This window comes from Myotis yumanensis, unplaced genomic scaffold (assembly GCF_028538775.1).
Source record: "Myotis yumanensis isolate MYYU_CA2020_CCGP unplaced genomic scaffold, mMyoYum1.0.hap1 SCAF_1, whole genome shotgun sequence".
In the NCBI taxonomy this organism is placed as follows: Eukaryota; Metazoa; Chordata; class Mammalia; order Chiroptera; family Vespertilionidae; genus Myotis; species Myotis yumanensis.
The window spans coordinates 91,060,861-91,074,790 of NW_027223752.1; the positions used below are offsets into that span (position 1 = coordinate 91,060,861).

At 38.4% G+C, this 13,930-nt stretch overlaps 1 protein-coding gene across 2 annotated transcripts in view; it reads left to right on the plus strand.

Annotated features, from left to right (window-relative positions):
• NUBPL (NUBP iron-sulfur cluster assembly factor, mitochondrial) overlaps positions 1-13,930 on the plus strand; it is a 240,215-nt gene that overhangs the window by 88,286 nt on the left and 137,999 nt on the right. Inside the window, exons 5-6 of one of the 2 annotated variants that reach the window (XM_070427639.1) lie at positions 8,044-8,083; positions 8,174-8,264. In XM_070427639.1, the coding sequence (XP_070283740.1) occupies positions 8,044-8,083; positions 8,174-8,264 (131 nt within the window). Of the gene's footprint in view, positions 1-8,043; positions 8,084-8,148; positions 8,265-13,930 lie in introns of both variants that reach the window. The other variant, XM_070427647.1, reaches the window with a different exon arrangement.

The following is a 13,930-nucleotide window of genomic DNA, read 5'->3' on the forward strand; positions in this document are numbered from 1 at the left end:
AAATTCTATATTTTTCTTTGTAGTACTTGTTTTGGTTGCAAGTTTACATTTGTCTTTTGATTGTTTGATTAGTGTCTGTCTTTCCCATAGACTTTATATTTCATGATGGAAGATACTGTGTATTTTTTCCTTTGCCAGTGTATCCCTAGTTCCAAACCTTGGGCTTGATATGTAGTAGGTGCTCAATAAATACGTCGAATGAGTGAGTGAATGAAAAGAATTCTCTTAAGGGGAACCCTCCTGCACTGCTGGTGGGAATGCAGACTGGTGCAGCCACTATGGAAGACAGTATGGAGTTTCCTCAAAAAATTGGAAATGGAACTCCCATTTGATCCTGTGATCCCACTTCTAGGAATATATCCCAAGGAACCAGAAACACCAATTAGAAAGGATATATGCACCCCTATGTTCATAGCAGCACAATTCACCATAGCTAAGATCTGGAAACAGCCTAAGTGCCCATCAGTAGATGAATGGATTAGAAAACTGTGGTACATCTACACGATGGAATACTATGCTGCTGTAAAAAAGAAGGAACCCATACCATTTGCAACAGCATGGATAGAACTGGAGAGCATTATGCTAAGTGAAATAAGCCAGTCAATGAAGGAAAAACACCACATGATCTCACTCATTCATGGATAATAAAGACCATTACAAACTTTTGAACAATAATAGATACAGAGGCAGAGCTGCCTCAAACTGATTGTCAAACTGCAGTGGGAAGGCCAGAGAGGGTTGGGGGACAGGAGGGAGGGGAGTAAGAGATCAACCGAAGGACTTGTATGCATCTATATAAGCATAACTAATGGACATAAGACACTGGGGGGTAAGGGAGGGCAGGGGTTTGTCAAGGGTGGGGTGGATAAAAAGGGCACTTATGTAATACCCTTTGTAATACTTTTAGCAAAAAAAAATAAATGAATAAAAAAGAAAAGAATTCTCTTAAGTGGTGAGTGTTCATTGATCCTTTAAAATAAAATTCATTTTTATAGAAATTAATTTATATAGTCTTTCTTAGAGTTACAGATATTACATAAATTATTTGCCTATAATCTTGAATGGCACAGAATGGAATTTTTAAAGCAGTTACTATTCTATAAATGCTTTATCGGCAGCTTCTAACCAAAATCACAAAATGATCCAACATTGCAAAATTTTATTACCCTTCTGGACAGTCTCCAGTTTACTGTGGGGTCACATATCAGTGACTCTGCTTCCTATTACTTTTTTCCTTTTATCTCTTATCTATATACTCTGATACATGAGCCATTCACATAAGCTCCCAAAACTCTAGTATAACTGAATGGGTAGTGTAGTAAGACTTTTATTGTATATACAAAGTGTTTATTGAAAGGAGTATATGTATTATCTTTTATAGTTTTTATTTTTATTATAATTTATGTTTATTATTCCACAGTTATATCTCTTTATGGTAGCATTTTTTTTAATGTTAGATCACTATTTTCAGTAGACTTCTTAAAATAGCTTTTAAGTTTTATTCTTTGTACTGGTATTTTCCCTTCTTCTCTTAAAACAAATTAAGTTTATATATTTTAAAAAATTCTTTATTGTTGGAAGTATTATATATGTCTCCTTTTCCCCACATTGACCTCTCCCAGCCCGCTCCTGCCCCCAGCACAGGCCCTCACTCCCCTATTGTCTGTATCCATTGCTTTTGCTTATTTGTATGCAATTTTTTTTTATTATTATTCTTGTATAAAGGCCACACTGAAACTAGTGTTTTGTCTGTGGCTATACATCTGTTTATTTTCTTTATTTTATTCTGTTTATGTTTTTAATATTTTTTTTTGTTTAGACTTTATTGTTGCTTCACAATATTCACATTAACAGGCATTTTAGTTACTGTAAGAAGTGCAGTTTTGTGTGAAGCCCTTGCCATGTGCTAAGTTATCTTTTTCTCGTCCTAGTTACTATGTCACTTTTGGTTTTGCTAACTTGCCACTGACTGCGTCTCTTTCTTCACTTTCTTGTGCATTCATTGCTAGGATTTTTCAAATCCCAGCAGCTCCTGCATCTCTTGTATTTGAGCTCACTATTGCTACTTAAAAATAATTTGAGATTTTTTTAGAGCCAGGCAGACTAATAGAAGAAAACCACTTTTTATATGTCATAACATTTGATAAGAAGGAAGGTTGGAAATGTCACTATATAAACAGAAATGTTGGGAATTACAGAAATTTAGTTAAAAAATATCAAAATAGCCCAAAACAGTCAACTGCAATTTTATAGCTGGTAACCCTAGCTACCATGGACTTAAAGGTGATTCACATTAATTACAGCATAACTTGGTGCATCAGAGTGTGCTAAATCAGGGAACTTGTCTGGGTATCATCAAGCAATAGAAGGAAAATCTGCTTCTAGATTAGCTAATCTTCCAACTGTTGTCATCTTTGGATCTTATATATGTTGGTGTGACCTTCTACTTCCTGCTTCTTTGGATATGTATGTGGAAAGAATGTGAGACTTAGTATGAAAAAGGACTAATTGCAAATCCTTACTGCTTTTGTTGCTAGCTGCTTACTAGTAACTTTGGGCAGATAAATTTTGTTTATTTTTTATTTTCATCTACTTCATGCGAAGTATATATGAAGACTTTATATTTCATACAGCTAGTAAGTGGCTAATTTGCTTATGATAGATAATATTTTACTGCACTAAAACATGCCTGGATGACCAAAAAGAGAGTGTGCAGGTTTCTTTTAATATCTATTAACTTTTGACTGTTTACAAAATTGTTTTGGCCATTATATAAACATATGTTTTTGAGCACCAGCTGTACTGAGCAAGGGGAATATGGTATCTAGTTGGGGAGGCAGGATAGAAGCATAAGAAAGATAAACAATCACACAGAATAACATTTATTGTCAGATGCTGGAGGAGATTAGTAGAGGGAATGATTATGGAGAGCTGGTTTGGAGGCTGCCATGGATGAAGGGAATTTAGATAAGCAGAGAGGAGGCTGGGAATAGCATTCTACTTCACTGTAAAATGGAGATAGTACTTGCCTTATAGGATTGCTATAAGGATTCAGTGAAATACAATATCTTTAAAGTATCTGTGCAGTGCTGCATGACACATAATGTAATTGCTATTTTTGTTACTCTTCTAGACTGAATATAGTGTGGTTCCTTCTGTCATCTTTAAAATCGTTCCTTCCCAGATGCCTGACTTTCCCTTTAACTAGGAGATAACACATAGTTTTCATCTTAAATAACAGCTGGTTACCTGAAACATAATGTTTAAAAAATTCTGAGTCCGTACTTGGCTTAAGCAGGAAAGAAAATGATCAATTAGTGATGTGAAGTCAGGTGTAAGGTGGGCTGGAGGCCAGGAATGGTGGTGTATGAGTTGTTGGAATAATAGTATGTAAAGCAAGTATTTATCATCAGTACCTAAAGTCCCATTATTGCCTATTTTTTTTTTTTCTAGCCTTCCTTTCACTTCTTTACTCTACAATAGAAACTGGCAAGTATTCAGAAGTAGGGTGCCAAATTTGTCTCTATACTTCTGGTTACTCAGTAAATATTTTTTGAATGATTAAGTGAAGAAAATGTTAGCCTCAGAGTAGATAAGATTCTGAGATATGATCCCAACATTTAAAAATATTTTTATCCTCTGAAGCTTAGTTCTCAATGTGGTTTACTTTTATCAGGTTATTTTCCTAATGGAAACCACCCACCTGAGACAACGAGAATCTTGATTAAGGAAGAGATGGGCTGGAACAGAAAGGGTCAGTTTTTATTAGGAAAGAGGTTGGATTTTAAGAAATGTGTGTCTGAATGGCTTTCAGCTTTGAGAAGGGTGGGTGTCAGGAATGGGGTAATATAGTTTCAGGCTGGTACAAAAAGGGGAAAGTATGGTGAACATAAATGACATTTTAATATTAACAGTGGTAGGTGTATACTGTACTTGTAAAAACACTAGAAAATTTTCTTCATAGTCTTACTTTCTGCTCCATTCTCTAATATTCTACATGCCCTACTTTCCACTCCTAGAAACAGTATTATAATATTGCCTTTGACTGTCCAGGTTGGCACTTGAGTTTTGACCTTTCTCATTCCCCCATCTTTACTCACCTTCCCGGTACTCACCTTTAATCACCTTCTTTTATTCTACTTCCCTTTGCTTATTTTCTTTTATTTTAGGAACACAGGTGGGTATTCTAAACCTTTTCAGGGTATATTAATAGGTGGAACTACATTATCATACCGTCACTTGACATTCTTCTGAAAGAACAATAGTGGATGCAACTCTTTTCTTGCACCTAATTTTCCATAAGAAAGAGTCTTGGCTTCAGAAAGGAAGGAAGGAGTAGGAAAATGGATGGTGAGAAAGTGATATTACAAACTTTTCACTGGCTGTCCTTTCCTATGTTTTTTGTTGTTGTTAATCCTCACCCAAGAATATTTTTTCCATTGATTTTTAGAGCGAATGGAAGAGAGAGGTAGAGTCAGAGAGAAATATCGATGTGAGAGAGACAGATTGATTGGTTGGCCCCGCCAGGGATTGAACCTGCAACCAAAGTATGTGCCCTTGACTGGAATCAAACCCTCAATCCTTCAGTCTGTGGGCTGATGCTCAACCGCGGAATCAAACCGCTAAGGCTGTCCTTTCCTACTTTATAAAAGTTCTTTACCTTTGAGTAATGTGGATAAAGGTTTGGTTTTTATAAAACTGTTTTGTTTATTAATTTACTCTGTTTAAATAATCCTTAAAATTCATGAAGTGAGATTGCATATTCTTGGCTACACTATCTTCATTTTTAAAAATGGACTTAATGTCTCCAGTTATATGATTTTAATTTATAATTTTTAAAAATATGTATTTCTGAACCTTGATGTTCAACTATATTTAAAACTCTTCTTTTTCTTTTGGAGCCAGGGAATAGAGTAGAAGGTACAGAGATGCTTCAGGCTTACTGCGAATACCAAGTAAATGGAAATGTCCACCACTTAACAATGGGATCACTACAAAAAGATCTGATTCTAGATCAGAGTTATCTTTGATGTCAACTTGAAAGCAGCCTTTCATATGCCTGTTTCCTTTTTATTTAGCTTTTCAGTTTGACATGGTCACAGTACCTATTCTATATTTAACGAATTCTATTTATAATTACCAGTATATATAGGTTAGGGCCGTGGTTGGCAAACTGCGGCTCGCGAGCAACATGCGGCTCTTTGGCCCCTTGAGTGTGGCTCTTCCTAAGCCTTAGGAGTACCCTAATTAAGTTAATAACAATGTACCTACCTATATAGTTTAAGTTTAAAAAATTTGGCTCTCAAAAGAAATTTCAATCGTTGTACTGTTGATATTTGGCTCTGTTGACTAATGAGTTTGCCGACCACAGGGTTAGGGCAAAGGTAGGTTTATAGTTATTTGTAAGGAAAATAATACAATCATGAATAAATATTAATACAAGAATAAACTCTGTGTTGTGCATACTCACAACTACTTTTGCCTTACCCAGTATGCTAAGGGATATATCTGAGCGCTCCATTCTATTCCATTGGTCTATTTGTCTGCCTTGATGCCAATACCACACTGTTTTGATTACTGTAGTTTTATTGTAAGTTTTAACTCAGAAAGTGTGAGTCCTCTAGCTTTGTTCTTTTTCCAAAATTGACTTGCCTATTTGGAATCCCTTGATTTTCCATATGAATTTCAGGACGGAATTTTTCTATTTCTATAAAAAATGTTATTGGGATTTTGAAAGAGGTTGCATTGAATATGTATGCTTTGGGTAGTATTGACATCTTAACAATATTAAGTATTCCAGTTAGTGAACATGATACATGTTTCCTTTTATTATGTCTTTTTTGTTTCAATAATGTTTTTTAGTTTTCATTGTACATTTTAAAGAGTTTTCACTTCTTTGGTTATGTTAATTCTTTAGCATTTGATTTTTTGGTGCTCTTATAAATAGAATTGTTTTCATAGTTTCCATTTCAGATTGTTCATTATTAGTGCATAGAAATGTAACTGATTTTTGTATGTTGACTTTGTATCCTGCTACTTTGCTGAATTCATTTATCAGCTTTAATTGTGTTTTTTTTGTGTGTGTGGAACATTCAGGGTTTTCTATGTGTAAGACTAGAGGCCTGGTGCACGAAAATCATTCACGGGTGTGGTCCCTAGGCCTGGCTGGCAATTGAAGCGCGAGCATCATGTGTGGAAGGGCAGGTTCCAGCTGACCTCAGGGCCCTGGGCAGCTCCTGGGCCCTCAGGACCCCGTGAGTCCCCCTCCGCCTGAGTCATGGTGCCTGAGTCCCCATGTGGAGATGTGGTGAGCGTGGCTGGACGCCACGGGCCGGGGCACAGTGTGGGCTTCTGGGCCACCCAGTTGTGCCGCACGGAAGCTGGGTGGGCAGTGCACTCTCTTCTAACTGGCCTTGCAGACCAGCTGCTGCGCGAACCCATGGGGAGCTTGACCAGCCCCTGCAGTTCCAGTGGCTGTGGCTTGGTTCACCTGGAAGATGCCATGCGGGTGCAGGGTGGGCTTCTTGTGGGTTTGTGGCACCTGAGTGCGGGTGCTTCCCCAGCACATGAGCCCTGGCGTCTTGGGGGAGGGTAACGGGGAGTGAGAGCAAGCTTGGTGGACACCCTGTGTTCTCACCACACCTCCATCCCTGTCACCCCCATCCCCAGGTAGCCGACAAGAGGTTGCAGTGCGTTGCCGATGCCCGCCATATTCTGCGCCGGCCCTTGGTGGTCAGCACACGTCATAGCAAGCTGTCGAACGACTGCCCAAGGGGACAATTTGCATATTAGGCTTTTATTATATAGGACTAGAGGCCTGGTGCACAAATTCGTGTACGGGTGGGGTCTCTTGGCCTGGCCAGTGGTCGGGGCCGATTGGGGCTGCGGGAGGTTGGCTGAAGGGAGGGGCCATGGGAGGTTGGCCAGTGGGGGTGGGGGTAGAGAGGGACTGCGGGAGGTTGGCTGGCCATGGGAGCTTGGCTGAAGGAGCGCACTGACCACCAGGGGGCAGCTCCTGTGTTGAGTGTCTGCCCCCTGCTGGTCAGTGTGCATCATAGCTTATATACATGGATTATATCATCTATGAACAGAGAGAACTTGACTTTTTCCTTTTCAACTTGGATCCCACTTATTTATTTTTCTTTCCTAATTTATCTGGCTATAACTTTCAATATTATGTTGACTAGAAGTGACCAAAGGGGATATCCTTTTCTTTTCCTTGTTCTTAAAGTGTGATGCTTACTGTGGATTTTTTATTTATGGCTTTTATTATATTAAGGTACAAAATAAAGTTTTCCTACTTTTTGGTGTTGTATACTTTTCAAATTCTCCAAGTAAAGAAAAAATAAGAAATAGGGCCCTAACCAGTTTGGCTCAGTGGATAGAGCATCGGCCTGTGGACTCAAGGGTCCCGGGTTTGATTCCGGTCAAGGGCATGTACCTTGGTTGCGGGTACATCCCCAGGAGGGGGTGTGCAGGAGGCAGCTGATCGATGTTTCTCTCTCATCGATGTTTCTAACTCTCTATCCCTCTCCCTTCCTCTCTGTAAAAAATCAATAAAATATATAAAAAAAAAGAAATAGGGAGAACTGATTAGATGAGTTTGTGTGTGCACATGTGTGTAAGCATCCTAGATAAGCATATATATGTAATCTATATATGTGAACCAAATTGGTGGACAACATTATTTATTGAGGCTATTTTTTAAAGCATGTGTATGTAACCTATGTATCTATATATGTGAACAAAATTGGTGGACAACATTATTGAGGTATTTCTAAAAGCATATTTGAAAATGCTAGACGAATTGTTCTCAATAAAACAATATCTCAACCATTTTTAGAAGTTATATCTATTCGAAATATTAGTTTTATGCTTGACAAATGTTTAAACTGTTGTAAAGTGAGATGAATTAGTTGGAGGTTAAAAGAGCAGGAGTATGAGTAGTCTATTTGTGTTTTAATTTGGCACTCTTTGATGAGAACAAATCATTATGTTTATATACGACTCTTCTCAAAGAGATTTTTTTTTTTTTAATTTCAGACAACCTAATGAAGCCTCTTTTGAATTATGGTATTGCTTGGTGAGCATATCTTTTTTACTTTATACTTCTTTTCAGAATACTGTTGATTAACTTATGTAAATTAGTTGTCTTTTTGATTTACTGTTGTAGTATGTCTATGGGCTTCCTGGTTGAAGAGACTGCACCAGTTGTTTGGAGAGGCCTTATGGTAATGTCAGCCATTGAAAAACTGTTGAGGCAGGTAAGAAACTTGCATTGAGTATCATTTTATCATTGGCACACTGTGGTTAATACAGCTGCTTATTGGAGAGCTGTTAAAATTTGCATTTAGGTTTCAGATGTTTTGCAAAAGAATCCAGTTGATAAACTGAATGTATAATGAGTTATGTGGTGCCAAAATCAAATTTCACTGTTAGTGATTTAATCTTCCCCATTATTTATGAGTACTAAAAATCCAGTGTCTTATTTTATATTGTTCTGTTGCTCTGTTGAGGCTGCAGTAAGATGGGGAAATCTATTTTATAAGTAATCTGCCTTCTTCAGATTTATGGTTAATCTCATTGTGGCCAATATGAGTTATAAGGGCAGTGCAGAAATTACTCAGATATAGAAAAAATTATAGAAGCTATAGTGCTTTAGAACAAAATAAAATTTTGTTTTACCTTGAGTACATATGGCTATATATTTGTGTATATAATATCTGCCCAATCAACTTCAATTAATTCTTAAGGAAGAGAACAGTTGATTGGATTATCTAAAATATCAGAAGAACTATATGTTATTTATGGGAATAAATTTATTTTTTTTCTTAGTAGCTGTGAATTTATTAATTATATTCTAGGAAAATGTAATAAGTAATTTGTATTTTCTCCACCTATTTATAGTAGTTACCTCATATTCAGATTTTACTTTGGGTCAGGTACTATGCTATAGGTTGACAATTCTAATCACAGATATTCCTATGTATGTATTCATAATACACACACACACATATAATTATTTCCAGTTGTGAATCAAGTAGATGAAATATGTCTTGAATTCTGAAACTCTTCTTTTTTCATTGTAACATCATGTCTTTCTTCTGCTGCTTGAGTATGATAAATGTACTCTTCTGTCTCTGGACTCAGTGTCATCCTATTCCTAGTACATTTATTTAAGTCTCTTGGCTGCATCTCTTCTTCTTTTACATTCAGTTTCCAAAATAGGTTATTTCAGTTTTACTCTCAAGAACACCCTTTCTCTGCCAATTCCTTGTTGACCTTGTACTTGATTTGTGTGGGTAACAGCCCCTCTTTCTCTCTCTTTTTTTTTCAAAGGAAATTCTAAGCAAATCTCATTTCAGTTTATAATAAAAGTTAGAGTCAATAGAAAGTTGGAAACACCAAAAGGAAATATCTTATTTTGTTGTGAGAATGTTTTAAATATGAATTTTCCCCTTCTATATTAGTGTTATAATTCCCAATAGGAAATGATTAAGAATTCCTCCCAAACCTTTATGAATGGCCACCGACGGTAGAAATACTTCAGCTTTCCACAGTGTCCATAGACTTTTAGAGATTCAAGTCAGTGATAAGAGATACAGAGATACAATTTTTAAAAAAAGCCCTGGCCGGGTGTCTCAGTTGGTTGGAGCAACGTCCTTTACACCAAAAGGTTGTAGGTTTGATTCCCAGTCAGGGCACATACCCAGGTTGTGGGTTTGATCTCCAGTTGGGGTGTGTAGGGAAGGCAACAGATTGATGTTTCTCTCTCAAAATCAATGAAAGACATATGCTCAGGTGAGGATTAAAAAATAAAAAAAGAGATGCAGATGCAGGCTAAGCTTCCAGCTCAGGGATGTAGCATCCCCATATTTATACCCGTTGCCTGTCCCCAGCCAGATGTGCATGAGTTCTCTCTTTTCTACCTCTGTGTGTCCTTTTTAAAATCACAGGGGCCCTTTTAAATCTCTAATTCCAACAGGTGACAAAAGCATCATTGCTGGTGAGCCCTTGAGGATGGAAGAGAGAGCATGTGTGCATGTGCCCTCAGGAGAGGGGCAAAGGGAGTTTCCCGCAGAATTAGTGAGATTGAACCTGATAGTACAGCAAGCTCTTCCTCCTGGAACCGGCACCTTTCCTCTCCCCATTTTGTTCTCCCCAGGCTAGTCACCTTTACCTTTCTCTCTCCTAAGCTCCGAGGGCTCTTCTTTGCCTCTAACTTTCTAAATAAACTTTCTCTTATTTAAAAAAACTCTGATAGTACAAATTAATTAGGCGACAAAAAGGTTGTGCCTGAAGTTCAAACTTATATTTAGTACCTGCTTTTATAAATGAAGAAAATGTTTTGAGAAAAGAGGTGAAAGGATCAGAAGTCTGCAGGAACCAGAGTATATTATTATTATTGTTGTTGTTATTATTATTTTGTGGAGTGTTGGGTAAGAGAGGAGGGGCAGGATCCCAATTCCATATTCTCAGTCAATGTCCTGCCATAACCCAACCTCTTTTATCTACTGCTGAATACTGTCAGAGAGTATAGAATAATTGTGTTAATTGCCAGCATTATATAATTTTTTTCTTTTTGCTGTTCTGATTGGGTATTTTTTATTACATTGTCTTCCAAATAGTTGATTCACTCCTCTGCTTTATCGAGCCTACTGTTTAGTACTTCCAGTGTATTATTTATTTTAGATATGACATTCTTAATTTCTGACTGGTCCTTTTTTTATGTTTTCTATGTCATTTTTCATGCTGTTGAGCATCCTTGTAATCATTACTCTGAACTCTATATCTGATAAATTGCTTACCTCTATTTCATTTAGCTCTATGGAGAATTTCATTATTCTTTCATTTGGTGCCTGTTTCTTTGTTTCCCGATTTTGGCTGTCTCTTCGTGTGTGTTCCTATGTATCAGGTAGAAATGCCATGACTTCCTGTCTGTTACAGTGGCCCTATGTAGTAGGTGACCTGTGGTCTGTTCATGTGTGGGATTGACCCTTAGTTTGGCTGACAGGCTCAACCCACAACATAGTGTGCAGGCTGCTGTGCAAGTGCTGATCACACAAAGTAGAATTCGCTTCAGCAGTTTGGTGCCTGCTGAGATCTCCCTGTGGATATGCTGCTTATGAAGCTTACTGGATCCTGCTCTTTTGTTGTGTGGAACTGGGCACTGGGTGTACTGGTTCTGGGCCTCTTTGGAGGGACTGTGGTACAGACAGATGTCAGACTCTGTGACAGGTCCTGGGCAACCTGTGTGGAGCTATCAGCGATTCATGGTTTGTAGCTCCCTCTGCTGGGCCTGCGTGCATGTGGAAAGAAGCTGTGCACCAAGGTCTGTTTTTACTAGCACCAGGCCCAGGGCAGGTCAAAGTACCCAGAGATCAGCCTTCGCTTACAGGCTGTCTGTTAGGTGCAGTCACTAAAGAGCCTTGGGCTGTACTCCCCAGTAGGGCATAAGCTCTACATGGTGGGATGAGAGGAATTCCAATGGGTGGTGGGGCTATTGCTTTCCCCCAGGCTGATGCTGCATGAGGTGATGCTTTGCCTGAGAAAGATGGCTTCTGTAGTTTGGAGGAATGACTCAGCACAGGAATCCTCTCAGCTATCTCCTCAGAGCCATCAACCCCACATAACTCTAGTATGCTCTGCCCTTCCTCTGCCGGAGCCCAGGGTGAGTGGTTGTGAAGGAAATTTTGTGCATTGGCCCTTTAAGAGGATGTCTGTGTTTCTAGCCATCTCTTCTTGGCAGACAGAAACCCTTTGCTTTTTATAGCAATATATTTTGTGCACCTTTCCTGGTTCTGGTGGTTTGGGCTTGGGATCTAGGCTTGGGGTTTAGACCCCACACTTCTCAGGGGGACCACTCACCACAGCTGAGATATTTCTCCAAAACTTCAGCTGCTGCCCGTGAGAGCTTGGCCAGCCCTCTTGTGCCTCCGCGCCTCCTACCAGTCTTGTTGTGGCCTCCTCTGTAAGTCCTTGGTTATAAGGCTTCTCCCTACCTAGTTTTCAGTTAGTTATTTAGGATGATGTTTCTATACTTTAGTTGTAATTCCAGTTTGGTCCTGGGAAGAGTTGAATGTAGCTTCTACCATCTTGGATCACCACAAATTTCTGTATTCATAAAAATTATCTGTGGAGTTAGTTGAAAATTCAGATTTATTCTCCATGTTCTATTCTCCCATTTAAAGATTTTTCTTCAGTATGTCCAAGGGAGGGCCAAGGAGTTCTTACTTTATTAATAGATTATCCCAGGTCACAATAACTAATGCTGGTGGCTCTGAAATCAGGTTTGGGCCTCTGATGGTCCAGAGGCAGTGCTTTTTAACTGCTTTCAGAGGAATAATAATAATAATAAAAGAGATGAGGATATGAATGATAGGATGCCTGTGTAGCAGCAAGGGCCCAATGGATGCTAAATATCAGAATTTTTAGTTTTGCCAACTCTTTAGCTACTCTATGACACTTAAAGTTGACATGGACAAAACTGTGTTTGGATACAGGATTGGCATGGCAGAATGTCTAAAGGAGAAAAATATCTAGGGCACTAATTCGGGAAACACTGAAGTCAAGGCCTGATTGTCAGGAAGACATGTCAGGAGGTATCAGGAGACTGGGTAAATTTGGAGGATCCAAATAATTGAAAATCACCTGTGGCCCTTACCGGTTTGGCTCAGTGGATAGAGCGTCAGCCTGTGTACTCAAGGGTCCCAGGTTCGATTCTGGTCAAGGGCATGTACCTTGGTTGTGGGCACATCCCCAGTAGGGAGTGTGCAGGAGGCATCTGATCGATGTTTCTCTCTCATCGATGTTTCTAACTCTCTATCTCTCTCCCTTCCTCGCTGTAAAAAATCAATAAAATATATTTTTAAAAAATCATATAAAAAAAAAAAGAAAATCACTTGTGATGTAGAAGTGATTGAGAAGCTGAGAGAGGTATTGATGTGAAAAGTCATATATAAATTGGTTTTGTTTAGAGAAGGAGGGGTATTAGAAAGGTTAGGCATTTTTTTTGTGGATGAAATTTGGAAATGATGTATTACTGAGGAAAAGCAGTATTAAAGTGAGAAAAATGTCAAGGATCAAGGTACCTCACAGTAGGGTGGTAATAAGGTTGCCAGATAAAATGCGGGATATATGTAGTTAAGTTTGAGTATCAGATACACAGTGAATACTTTTTCACAGTATGGGTATGTTCCAATTGCTCACACTAAAAATTATTTGTTGTGTATATGATATTTAAACTGATCTAAGTGAGGCTCCTCTGCTTTTATTTGATAAATCTGGCAACCCTAGGCAGAACTGATGTTTCATAAAACACAAAGGAAGGTGGGTAAGATCAGGTTGGGAGAAGGTAAGCATGGTGATGGAGTAGAACTGAGTTGTTTGAGATTAAAAGTATGAAGTAATATCAAGGGAATATTATTTAGTTAAGAGTGGCAGGTTTGAGTAACTGAAATTAGGTGAGCATTAGAGTAAGAGGTGGGGCAAAGGATTACATTAAGGTGGGCGAGCCCTACCAGGATTATTCTTTGTAATTTGGTGAAGGACAGTGGTTTGTCGCCTTCTTTTTTACCAACGGCATCTTCTGAAAGTGACCTGTTCTTCTGGACACAGAAGCAGTAGTATAGGGAGTCTCGCTTCAACTTGCCAATGTCTCGTCATTTATCTGCATAATTTCACCCAACCTCCTTCCAACTTTATCTGCTGAAAGGAAGGGAAGAGACTGATGAATAAATATGGTTATGTTCATTAAAGTATTTTGTGATGCATTATGAGAAAGCAAGCTAGGCCATAGAAAGAGAAGTTAAACTTTATGATCAATTAGGAAAACTAGACAGATAAAAGCTGCCATGTCATTTTGAGTACTAGATTTGTCAGTATGTGTTCCTTTTTTTTTTTTTAAAAAAAAAATATTTTATTGATTTTT